At 35.1% G+C, this 13,046-nt stretch overlaps 1 protein-coding gene across 1 annotated transcript; it reads right to left on the minus strand.

Moving 5' to 3' along the window:
* Window positions 1-833: 833 nt before the first annotated feature.
* ikbkg (inhibitor of nuclear factor kappa B kinase regulatory subunit gamma) lies at window positions 834-12,562 on the minus strand. Its single transcript, XM_039652532.2, has 15 exons — window positions 12,283-12,562; window positions 9,889-10,076; window positions 9,540-9,814; window positions 9,371-9,442; window positions 9,056-9,235; window positions 8,131-8,186; window positions 7,908-7,955; window positions 5,942-6,044; window positions 5,705-5,820; window positions 5,471-5,623; window positions 5,275-5,365; window positions 4,100-4,243; window positions 3,857-3,993; window positions 1,667-1,740; window positions 834-1,501 (listed from the first exon to the last, which is right to left on the minus strand). The coding sequence occupies exons 2-15, from the start codon at window positions 10,070-10,072 to the stop codon at window positions 1,338-1,340; spliced, it is 1,797 nt and encodes a 598-aa protein (XP_039508466.1). The 5' UTR covers window positions 10,073-10,076; window positions 12,283-12,562; the 3' UTR covers window positions 834-1,337.
* Between the last annotated feature and the right edge of the window lie 484 nt (window positions 12,563-13,046).

A 13,046-nucleotide genomic window follows, 5' to 3' on the forward strand; every position in this document is an offset into this window, starting at 1 on the left:
TGTCATTGGTATTTTATCTACAGTGGACCAAAAGTATTTGAACACGTAAGAAAATAAATCGTAACCAACAGGACAAAGTGATATTTTTCTAAGTATGATAGTTTACACAACCAGAAAGTGTCCAAATACTTTTTTATTATAATTTTAATGTATTAAAATTAGTGCTGTCAAATTGGTCTGATATAAAAGTTTGTTTACATAATGTGTGTGTATATACATATTACTACATTTATAAATATGTGTGTATACTGTATACACACATATATTTATAAATATATGTGTATATACAGGTTACATACACACACACACACACACACACACGTGTGTGTGTGTGTGTGTATAGACACGCACACACACATTTGCTTAAAATACTAATATATATATACTAATATATAGTATTTTGAATCATTTATAGACATTATATAAACAAACTTTTGTTAGATGTGTTCAAACGATTTGACAGCACTAATAAAAATGTATTGTTTACCGTAATCGAATTCATAATCGAACAGTTAGTTAAATAAATATGAAATATTTAACCTCAAATTTTGCAAAATGATTTGGTTAAGTTTAATTAATTAAAAACAAATAAATTTCACATTTGCAATGGTAGGATTTTATTAGCAAATATTAACACATATGCAATTAATTGGATTATTTTTTTTATTTGACAATGCAAATATTAATATTAAAAATGTAAGTAATATAATATTTATTTTTGTATCACAAGGCTCCCTCTTTTTTGAGTCTGTCTTGGCTAGTGCCTTTTTCAGCTCCTACAGCAGAGTTTCTCAGCATTCATTTAAAGTGAATAACTGATCAATTAGAGTAGATAATTATATTCATACCTTTATTTCAGTAAATCTCTCCATAACAATAGTCTGTACAAAGTTGTTTTTTCCATATTCACTTTGGCTGATAATACACAATATTAACACAGGCGGGCATGAATCCTCAAGAGTGCATATACATCTAGAGAAACAAATACCACAGGTATAAAGGAAACATTGTCACTGTCAGGTGTGTGCAGACGTAAAGCAGACAAACATTCACACGTGCAGAGTACATTACACTATGCTGTCACAGAAAGGCAGTACAGATGAGCGTTTTTTAAAGAGATACACACACAAGAACATGGTGGCAGCTCTATAGCCACGTGATAAAAACATCTGCTAAACATCTGTCTACTTCAAGTCAATCTGCAGCAGGATTAAATGTTCAGAGACCTCAGACAGTTCTCGTCTTGTCTTTAGCAGGTTCTTGATTTTCTCTTCTCATTTATTGTTGTTGTGGATACAGTTCACTCAGGTGTCATGAAAACACCTGAACATCTTTTCTCACTGGATACAGTCCATGACGTGGATCTGCAGGGTATCCATGTCTGGAGCCTTGTACATACATTTTGGGCAGCGGTAATCAGGCAGCTCATCCTGGTCATCATCTCTTCTGCGTGCAGATGGAGGCTGGGCTGGGTTGAACATGGCTGCTCCTGTGAAAGGTGCTTCAAAAGCAGACATTTCAAGTTGAGACCCCAAACATGTTCAGGTAAAGTAATACAACAGTATTTATAGACATGATCGTTACATTTACAATGTAGCCAGTACAATATACTTTCAAAATGAAGGAAAGAGTTAAGCACATGCAGACTCTGAATAATGGCTTTTACCAGTTGGAGGGGGCGGGTGAGGTCGAGGCCTGAAGTTCTCCAAGTGTCTCTGTTGCATCTCCTCAATGCGAGCTCTGTGAAGAGACAACATTCACATGTAACTCTTAGACATTTTCACATCTTGAATGTTTAAATTGACTTGGCTTAAAAACAAGAGCAAATGATAAACTTTGTTCAACTGTCCAGAACGTGTTTCAACTGTAAGGCACTAGGGCTGGACATCCACCATGTTAAGCACTAGGGGTGTCGCCTCATTGTTGATGAGAAGTGGCACGGTTGACTAAATTTTAATTAGTCGCGGAAGAAAAAACATAGGAATTGGCGAAGTCACGTAGTGACAGATCGCTAACATGGCCGGTCCATGCAGTAATATGTCAGGCATTAAATCCAAAGTGTGGAAACATTTCGAGAGGTTAAAGAATGACCACAAAAAGGTGATGTGCGAACTCAAACATAGCCTCACATTAGCCACTTTACATGATCACTTGCTCTATCGTTAACGTTAACCTAGATAAATGTACGATATTAGGCGCATATCCAAGGGTTTGTGCAGTTTGGAAGCAATATTAGTCCGGGACTTGTTTAACTTAACTTCCACGTCCATGCCTCCCCTGTTGTAACATCGTTCAAGGTAAATAAGAGGATGATATCTAGTGGAGAGGACTAGTAATACGATTTAAGTTAATCAGATATTATGATATTATTACATGCTACGCAACACGAGAATGTACCCCATTGGTTCTTTCTTAAGCTCAAACGTGCTGTGTAACATGAAAATGAACCTTTCTGGTCCTAGAGACGTTCCAATACCCTTTTGTCCCCTGCCGATACCTGGACTCAGGGTATCGTCCGATACCGAGTACTGATCCGACACCTGGGTGTGCATCTATACAGCTGTAATTCATACTAGCCCTGTATGAATTGATAGAATTATTTTATGCTGTGCTTTAGACCTATCCTTTAATAAAACATGAACAAATATATACAGTGAACTACAGTATTTTATTATCTGACATACATTTCACAGCAATATTATTTATTTTTCTTAAGTGAACTTAAAATGCAACTACACATCTAATACTTTAAACTGAATAAAAAAAGTGCTACAAATAAATCTAGGAATCTAAAAATGATATATGAATAATATAAGAAAATGACCTCTTTATAACTAAGTCTAGAAACGATTTTGTTAAATACACGGCATTTCAGTTTTGACAGCGGCCGGTCATCCAGAAAAATAAACTCGATAATTTTGTCGGTTTTATTTATCGCTCGTTGGCTGTCTTTTGAAAACCTTTCTCTTCGTTTGAATGAAGCTTCCAGAGATCGGCTCATCCTTCTCTGCCCTAACCATCGCATTCAGGTGATGCGTCTTCAAATGCGTTATGAAGTGTTGAAGCTGCTAATCTTGTGCCACCCCTCGAAACAGTATGGCATATGAGACATGCCGCCGTTTTACTGGCTGGTTGGTCCAGTCTTAACTACTGCCAAACAGCGGGGACACTGCTAGTACACGCTTTCTTCTTCGCTGCTCTAAACAGTGGTTACTTGTGGCAACAGCACAACGTCCTCTCACTGTTTAGGGCAGCGAAGAAGAATTGATCTCCGATTTGCAGCGTTAAGCAAAGTTACTTTATCGGTATCGGATCGCTACATGGGTAGAAGTACTCGCCGATACCGATGGCAGAATTTTTATTGGAGCGGCGGCATTTCCGATACTAGTATCGGAACAACTCTAATTGGTTCTTGGAGAAGCTCAAACATGCTGTGTAACACGAGAACAAACCTCATTGGTTTTCGCACCTCAAGCGAACATGCTTAGCTTCTGTCTACCATATCTGATGTATGCGTTGATAAATGTTTATATGCTAAGATAAAAGCCTAAATTCAATCTGTTAATAATATAAAATGATTGCGTCTCTTCAGAAAATTTGGACTAAACCGCTGGATTCATATGGATTCGTTTTCCGATCTCTTTATGGGCACTTTGAAGCGTGAAATTGGTAGTTACAGAAAGCGTTCAGATTTCTTCAAAAATATATCCATTTGTTTTGAAGATGAAGAAAAGTCTTACGAGCTTGACACGACATGAGGCTGAATTTTTGGGAGAACTACGCCTTTAAATCAGTCAATAAACATTATGGTACCCAAATATCAAGACTTGTTCACTGCTTCCATCTCTTTTCATACCGTGACGTTCCCTCTTGCTTGAGTCTGTCTATCTCAACTAGTGCCTTATTTAGCTCCTCTTGCAACTCTTCCTTCTTTTGATTGAGTTTCTCTCTGGCTTCCCTTTCAGCCAGGAAGTCCATCTTAAAGATCTCAGCCTGCAAAAAAAGACAATGTGCAATTGAGTTTGTTACTATATGCAGCCAGCATGCATGTTGAATGAGTATTCATAACAAAGACAAAGTAAGTGATTATTTGAATCACCTGAGCATTCAGCACTGGTATAGTTTCTAATGTAGCTCTCAGCTGCTCCATTTCCTCCTTGAGTTTATCGATGTGTTCCTGTTTTAGGGCCAGAGCTTTCTCAGCCTCTGCTAACCTGTTAGCTAGAGTCTCTGCCTCTCCACTCTGAAATGGAAATACCACACATACACTTTCCATTAACCACATATAGTGCAAACCATGCACTGACCCATTTGCCAAAGTGCTTACCACAAACCATAACGGTTTTCTAGTTTTGAAGCATTTCGGTTTAAGAGATGGGTAAATGACTAATAAGTGTCCAACATAAAGAAAAGAAGAAAAAAAAAACTTTTACAAATTGTTTAAAACATTTTTATTTTTAAATAACAGCATATAAATATAATTTGTGAGGTAAAAAAAGTATCCTAAAAATATCAAAAATTATTAATAAATATAAATTTAGGCGTATTGACTTTTACACGAAATCAAGATGGTTTTGTATTTGTTTGTTTGTTTTTTCTGTATAATGGTTGCACCAGTGTTGTTATTGTTAACTAAAACTGTTAAAAAATCATTAATTGAAAAAAGCCCAAATAAAATAAAGGATGAAAAACTTGAAGTGCTAAAAATACTAAAACTGAAATAAAAGCTAAATATAAAATTATTTGAATAAAAAAATTTGATTTTTGTAATTTCATGTGCTTTTCTCCATTTTATTAAACTAAAATTTGAATGAAAACTGAAAACATAACAATAAAAACTTATCTAAATTATTAATAAATGCTTAAAAGTATTGAACAGTGTCATAGGTTTCTATTTACAACATGTTTTTGCAGTGTTGAGCATTGTAGCCAATCACAGACATATCTGTTGAACATGTGGACGCAATGGCCAATCAATGGTGTTTAAGTCCGAATCCGCGCAACAACACGAATTCTGCACACTCGCGAATCCACTCATTGTAACCAACAAAGTATAAACACAAAGTCAAAAAGAGATCCATTGCACAGAATAGACAGCTTCATAACGGGAGTTTCGCAAGAGTGCAGCTTTGTGTATCTTGCGTGGTGACTGACAGCTTCAGTGATTAGAATGGCAGCAAGCTTTATTCATTTTCTGTACATAATATACATATTTTTCATACTGCTATCTAGTTTCATAACCAACATAGTAGAGCACAAACAGCAGCTACCTACCCTGTGATTGGCTTGCTTGTCACTTTTAAGTTTGTTGTCGTAATCCTGAAACAGACATGTGTACGCATGCTGGAGCTGGGCCAGCTTCCTCCTAGACGAGGAAGAGCAACAGGGATTGTAGGTTACTGTTACAACTGTAACAATGAAAAAAGGGAAGCTGCTTTCGATAAGGGACTCTCCGTCCAGCTGAACTCACCTCTCCTCCACTATGACGAGCCTCTCGTTCTTCAGTGCAGTTTCTAGGTTCTGTGTCTGCAATAAAAGATTGTCCACTGTCACACTGTGCTGCTTCTTCTGCTGCTCCATGTCTCTCTCTAAAGTCTGCAGGCGTTCTGTCTTCTTGCCCAATCTGGGAGATCAAACAGGTCTTGTACACAGCTGCCGACTCTCATAATCAAACGCATGCACAAGGATGAAGAGATTCACTCACTTATCCTCTAATATTCGTCTCTCTGCTTCACTTTTCTCCAGCCAGTTTTGTCGTTCATTCAACTCACCGAGAAGGGACGTGACTTGAGCTCTCAGAGCTTCACTATCCTTTGTCAGCTACAAACACAAAGATGATGATGATCCCTCATCTCAAATTACTGCAAATGCTAGCATAACTCAACACAGAAAGAAGAGGCATTTGCCTGATGAATCAAATGTTGTATCTTTGCTTATGTACCTGAACAAAGTCCTTCTCTTTCTGTTTGAGAAGAGCCTCAGTTCTGTCTCTCTGAGCAGAATTCTTCTGAAGACAGTCCAGCTTCTCCTGGAGCTCCCTGTACCTACATCCCAGCAAAGAAAGACAGACATCTTACTGCAGTTCACCACCACTTGTATTTGGACTAGGGCTGGGCAACAATTAATCACGATTAATTGCATACAAAATAAAAGTTTGTGTTTACATGTGTGTGCTGTGTATAATTATTTTGCACATAAAAATTCACACACATGCATGTATATATTTAAGAAAAATGTGTTATTAATATATAAAATATTAATATTTAATAGAATACAAATTATGTGTGTATATATATATATACAGCATATACATGCAAATATTTCTTAAATATATACATGAATGTGTGTGTATTTATATATACAAAATAATTATACGCACTACACATACATATATTATGTAAACACAAACTTTTATTTTGGATACAATTAATCGCGATTAATCGTTACCCAGCCCTAATTTGGACACATCAATTCATTCCTTATTGTCAGTATTTTCTACAATTTTAAAGTAACAGTAAAGTCATCAAAATGAACAAAATAAATAACAGAGTGTGGGGGAAATTTAGTGACCAAATGTTAAACAAATCAAAATCTTATATTTTAGCTTCTTCAAAGACCTTTCCCTTTGCCTAGATGCAAGGACAACATTGAGCTCTCATGTATGCAGGGCTAAATTTACTATGTTCAGCATTTGGTCCAACTAAAAATCTATCAATAAATAAATATGTCTAAATATAATATTACATTTTATTGCAATAATTATGAATAAAACATATATACATATACAGACACACTACTGAATGTTTGGGGTTTATGCTTTTGAAAGAAATCTCTTGTTCACCAAGGCTGCATTTACAGGGGAAACTCAAAAAATTTGAATATCATGCAAAAGTCCATTTATTTCAGTAATTCAACTTAAAAGGTGAAACTAATATATTATACAGACTCATTACATGCAAAGTGAGCTATTTCAAGCCTTTATATGGTATAATTGTGATGATGATGATGGCTTACAGCTATGAAAACCCCAAATTCCAAATTAGAATATTGTGAAAAGGTTTTCATAGCTGTAAGCCATCATCATCAAAATTATAACATATAAAGGCTTGAAATATCTCACTTTGCATGAAATGAGTCTATATAATATATTAATTTCACCTTTTAAGTTGAATAACTGAAATAAATGGTCTTTTGCACAATATTCGAATTTTTCGAGTTTCACCAGTATTTGATCAAATATATGGTAAAAACAGTCATTTATTTGAATTATAACAATTTAAAATAATGTAATTTCAATGTAATTTATCTACCATAACTCCAGTCTTCAGTGTCACATGATCCTTCAGAAATCATTCTAATATGCTGATTTTCTGCTCAAGAAACATTTATTAATATTAATGTTTAAACAGCTGTGTTACTTAATATTTTTGTAGAAAAATATTGGTAACACTTTACTTGAAGGGGTGTGCATAAGACTGGCATAAAAAATGTCATAACTGAGCAAATGACACATAATGACAGTTGTCATAAACCTGCACATAACTTCCTTCATATTCATAACATGTCATGTCATGATTATGAAGGTGTCGCGTTAGTCTTATGCACACCCCTTCAAGTAAAGTGTTACCAAAATATTTTCTTCTATACATTTTCATTTATAGAAAGCTCATATAAATCTTTTGTACCATTATAAATATCTTTACTTTCACTTTTGATCATTTTTATGCATCCTTGCTGAATAAAAGTATAACTTTTTTCCTTAAAAAACAATCCTCCCGACCCCGAAATAATACTAGTCATGCTAGTCAGTGCATGTCTCACTCCAGTCACAGACAACATGTTCTTGTAACACGAATGAGGGGGAAGGACACTCATGCACACATACAGTGAGATACGTTTCCCCTCACCTGCCTTGTGTAGCCTGAAGCTGCTCAGTTAGTTTAGCCAAGTGAGGGCTAAGCAGACACGTGAATCGAGACAGAAGACAGAGAAGAGATCTCAAACCATTCACATTAAAAGAAAGGAAGCAAAGCACCTTTATTACAATCCAATCCAAGCATGCAAAGTTAAAGGAGCATCACTATCACCTGTAGGGAAAGAGAGCAGAGTAAACTGAATATTTGAGAGTACCTTTCTGCAGGAACGGTGAGAGCGCATGTCTGCTGGACTGACTCTTCTGTAACATTCTGAAAAAGAGAGGATGAATTCATTAGAGAGGAGAGAGGAGTAGTTCATTACTTCCTAAACTAAATCAAAGAGACCAGAGCAGCTTTTTAACGTCCTGTAAGAAACCAGTAACAGTGACCTGTGGTGCAACATTTTTATAACTATTCAAAAGTTTGGGTCAGTAAGATGTTATTTTTTTCAGCAAGGATGCATTAAATTGACCAAAGATGACAGAAGACATTTTAAAGGCTACAATTTAAAAAAAAGATTTACATTTAAATAAATGCGGTTCAAAATAACTTTCTATTCATCAGTTAATAGAACTGTATCATGTATCAAATGTATCATGATTTCAACAAAAATATAACTGTTTTCAACATTGATAATAATAAGAAATGTTTCTTGAACACCAAATCAGCATATTAGAAAATGAAGAAACGGCTGCTGTAAATTCAGCTTTGCCATCACAGGAATAAATTGCATTTTAAAATATAGAACTTTAAATTTGAATAATATTTCACAATATATTTATATCTGGACTGTGACGCTATTTTCTTGTGGAAACAAACTTTTTTGCATTATTTTCCTGTTATCTCTGTAAAGCTGCTTGACGATATTGCTTTTACTTTAATCAAATAAATGCAGCCTTGGTGAGCATAAGAGACTTTTAAAAATGTTGACCCCAAACTCAACAGTCATCTAGTATTGTTTTAGTATAAATATTATACATGCAGTTTTTAATAAGACACTACAGAACTAACTCCAAATACGCTCTAATGAGCAGTTACACAATATAAATACCAGAAAAGGGGTTGGACATGTTACTTGTCATCTGACCATATGACACATCTAATTGTAGCAATAAACATGCGGAAATGAAATGCTCTACCTGAGTGAGTTTGGAGTGTAACTGCTCCACTGTGGCAAGGAGATTTACTCGCTCTTTCTCACTCTCTGCTTTTTCCTTCTCCAGCTCCTCATTCCTCCTCCTCAGCACCTTCATCCCTTCCTCCAGCTTCTCTTTGTGGCTTTTCAGCAGTTTCAGAAATTCATTAGAGCCCTCGGCAGGCTTAAGAGTAAAGAGATTATTTTTAACACACCACACAAAAAAGAAGTCAAAGCATATTGCAGATGTTGCACACACACACACAAAAAAAACAATGTTACATTTTACATATTGAGAATAAGATTTATGGTAAATTACCAAACTTTGAGGCATTGTGTGTCTGTCAGTGTTTCCTTCAGCTCGGTCTATCGGTACAGCTTCATTTAATACCTGCACAATGAAACAAAAATGGGATGTTCATTTTATTTCAATGAACTGAGAACTTTCTGCAAGTTCCTTATGATGGAGGATTAACAAAAGAACCTACTTCTGGTGAGTCCATGAGGGCGTTCTTGTTTGCATTGGAGCACTTCAGCTCTTGGTCCTGAGTTCCAGTCTCTTTAGAGACGCCGACACATGGGCCGATGCTGTGGTTGAGCTGTCCTAACAGGCTCTGGTTTTCCTGCGCCAGCCGCTGCACTAAAGATCTGGCCTCACGAAATCTACAGCTTAGGAACTCTCGCTCCTCCCGCGACCTCCTCTGCCACCCCTCCATCTCTTCACATCTCTCTTTGAGAGCATCATTGCTTCGCTTCAGAGCCTCTGTGGAAAGTTTACAGTTGTTTATGCATTGTATTCAATAGGCCATGAGTCTGACGTAGATCTCATCGTCTCACCTCGTAGCTGATGATTATCTGTTATGAGTCTATGGACCACTTCATTTCCCGCTAATTCAGGAGGGACCCTCAGAGACCCCTGTGAACTGGCCATCAGTGACCCTTGACCTCCAGCACCCACAGTCTCCTCTCCAGTCAGCTCCCACTGCAGAGTGCAACCGCCTGATGGCTGCGGCTGGACCATGATCCTGAGAGAGACAGAAAGGACAAGACAATAATAAACATCAGCAGCTCTGAATTACCATTATCTTTCCAGTTGTTCATGAGTCATGGCTAAGGATATTAAATATCAGTTAATATGAATTTATTTTGAATGATCTTTTAATGCCATGTCAGCAGCAATCAATAAAGGGAATAAACAATACAATTAACAAAATTACTATTTAAGATGATACTTTTTTCAGGGGATGTTTTGAAATACATCAGTCAAACATATCTTTGAGTAAAAATGTAGGGTTTTTTTTGTACATTAAAAATTGTGCAGTACAGTAAAATATGTTTGACATGGAAGGGATGATGGTGGTTCATCACCTTTTAATAAATTACCATGAGTATGTGTTAAATGAATGGAACAGCACCTAGTAAAATCACTTTATCATAACTAGATTTTAAATTCAATTTTGGTCATGAATATTCATTATTAATCGTCTTTGTGTCAAAAAGTTTATTTTAATCCGTTTTGGGCTATAAAATGTTCCACTGCTCATTTGAGAGTGAATGATTAAAGTTAACTAATCATATTATTGATTTATATATAAATCAATAAAAGTTATTTTGTTCATGTTCATTGTAAGATCATATAAGAGGTCTATTTAATATTAACAGCTATAACTTTTTAATCCTAATGTATTAGTAAATCGAATAAATAAATAGCTTTATTAAATATTTGTTATTGTTGTAAAAATAACATACTAAAATAAAACTATTGTAACAATAACAATAATATTTAAAAGAGGGGTTTTTTTCCCACTGTTATTAATTTGCAACTTTTTCAGTGCTGGAAATGACACATTTAACATTCCCTGATATTTCATGGTTTAGTTACTGTTAGATAAAGTTTATTCGTGCAAAATTAAATGGTAATGGTTTTAACAAACTTAACCCTCAGGTGCTCTTCGTTTCAGAGTCACACTTGTTATCTTCCCGGTCAAAAGTGACCGGACACCTAAAAATTAAACTTTCTGCATCCCAGTAAAACCAATGCAATTTATTTTTGTTCTATAATATTTATTCTTTTTAATTTAGTATTTTGAGAGAATTTGATTGAATTTATTAATATTTATGGTCTATTTTGCCATGGAAAAAAATATATATTATTCTATATATATATATATATATATATATATATTATTTTAAAAAAAATATTTATGCAGTATTTTAGTTTAATATAGAGTCTAGGCCTTCAGAAGAAAAAAAAATTTGAAGAAAATTAGCACCATCTGGTTAAAGTATAGAGAAAAAGCGTAGAATCATGGTGTAACGACTAGATGGCATGCACAGCATTTTTTTTTTTTTTGGTGGATTTGAATATATAGTTGAAACAATCTCAAAAACTATTTCTTATTAAAAAAAATGTAAAAAAAAATAAAATAAATAAATAATTAAAAATTGTGATTTTTTTTTTTTCAATTTCCCATTCATTTCCTATGGGTCGGTCATTTTTGACCCAAGAGACCACAAGTGTGACTATTTTACGACCACTTAGCGTGCTCGGATCATGACCTCAATTTTTTTTATTCACATGCCCAATTCCATAAAAGTCACCAAGTTTCATAACATTCCGAAGAAGCTGTGATTTTTAGAAATTCAAAACAGAAAATTTTCCGGTCATTATTGACCGAAGAGCACCTGAGGGTTAAATGTACAATCTCACAACTTAATGTAAAGTGTAATGGATGAATTTCGGTTTCACTTTACAACAAATGCTAAAACAGCTTATTAAATTAGGATATTCAGTGACACTTCTGCCCTTAAAAACGCCAAATCTAAAATAAAATAACATATAACTCAATTTTCATATTGAAATTAAGAAAAGTAGTCATCTCATGATTCCTTTCCCATATAACGTAGAAAGATAATTTCGCTGTTTCTCATTGCGGTGTTCACGCTGAAGACAAGCACATAGCTCAAATTCGCTGTTGAGTCTTATATTGACCTCAAATTTAGTTCTTATTGACAGGTGCATTTTAAAACAACTTTTCACGTCTTCTGAAAGCCGAGACTCAATGTTTTGTTTACAGGCTCGTTACAGACGCGTTCAGCTAACGAACTAGCACCAGTGCATTTAAACCCTAAAACATGCAAAACCACATAGAAACACAATTCAGACTCATTATATACACATAGATTATCTGAAAAATATATCGTAGGATGTTATAGGAAAGCAATTATTACCTTATTTAAGTCGTTTACAGTATATAAGTCTACCGCTAACACTGATCCACTGCCTGTCGGTCTTCCGCCAAAGAAACACGGCCCTGTTTATAGTCAACCGCAGACGGTCAGATCGGCCAACATTTTCAACTTCACCGAGTTGGAAAATCAGAATCGAGGCCGATATAGTAAATTAGATGAAAACATCCAGAACAGCTCAGACAGGTGCAAACTGTCGAGGAATTCCCCCGCGGTACTTCCGCGCTTCATCACACTTCATCTGCTTCCGGGTAGAGGAATTATGGGAAGACAAATGACAGTCAAAAAAAGTCACATGCGACTTTTTTCACCAGAGGCGTTCATGGAGGAGGCGTTTTTGTTATTAATGAGGTTTTAAACTTTTTTATGTCTTCAGGTCATTTAAAAAAATTGGTAAAGAATACACAATAGTAAAATACCAACAACAACAATTAGTATTATTATTAGGCTATATTACATTTCTAATAGGCTAATAATAAAAATTTGTTTTTGTGGCATTACATTAATACAAAGTTCTTTTGCAGTCAAAATTATCACAAATTTATTATCTCTGTTTTGGTCAATAAAATGCTCCAGTCCTTAACACAATACACTACTACAGCATTTTCACCTGTTACTGAACTGCAATTGATGTGAAAAGTGGGCCAATATTGACTGTTCTTGTCATAGTGAAGATTGGTAAATAGGTGTTCTTTTCTTTTACAAATACCATTATACCAATGTTTTAATTTTGACCTCACAAATAC

Source organism: Pimephales promelas, chromosome 20 (assembly GCF_988280905.1).
Source record: "Pimephales promelas chromosome 20, fPimPro1.hap1.1, whole genome shotgun sequence".
In the NCBI taxonomy this organism is placed as follows: domain Eukaryota; kingdom Metazoa; phylum Chordata; class Actinopteri; order Cypriniformes; family Leuciscidae; genus Pimephales; species Pimephales promelas.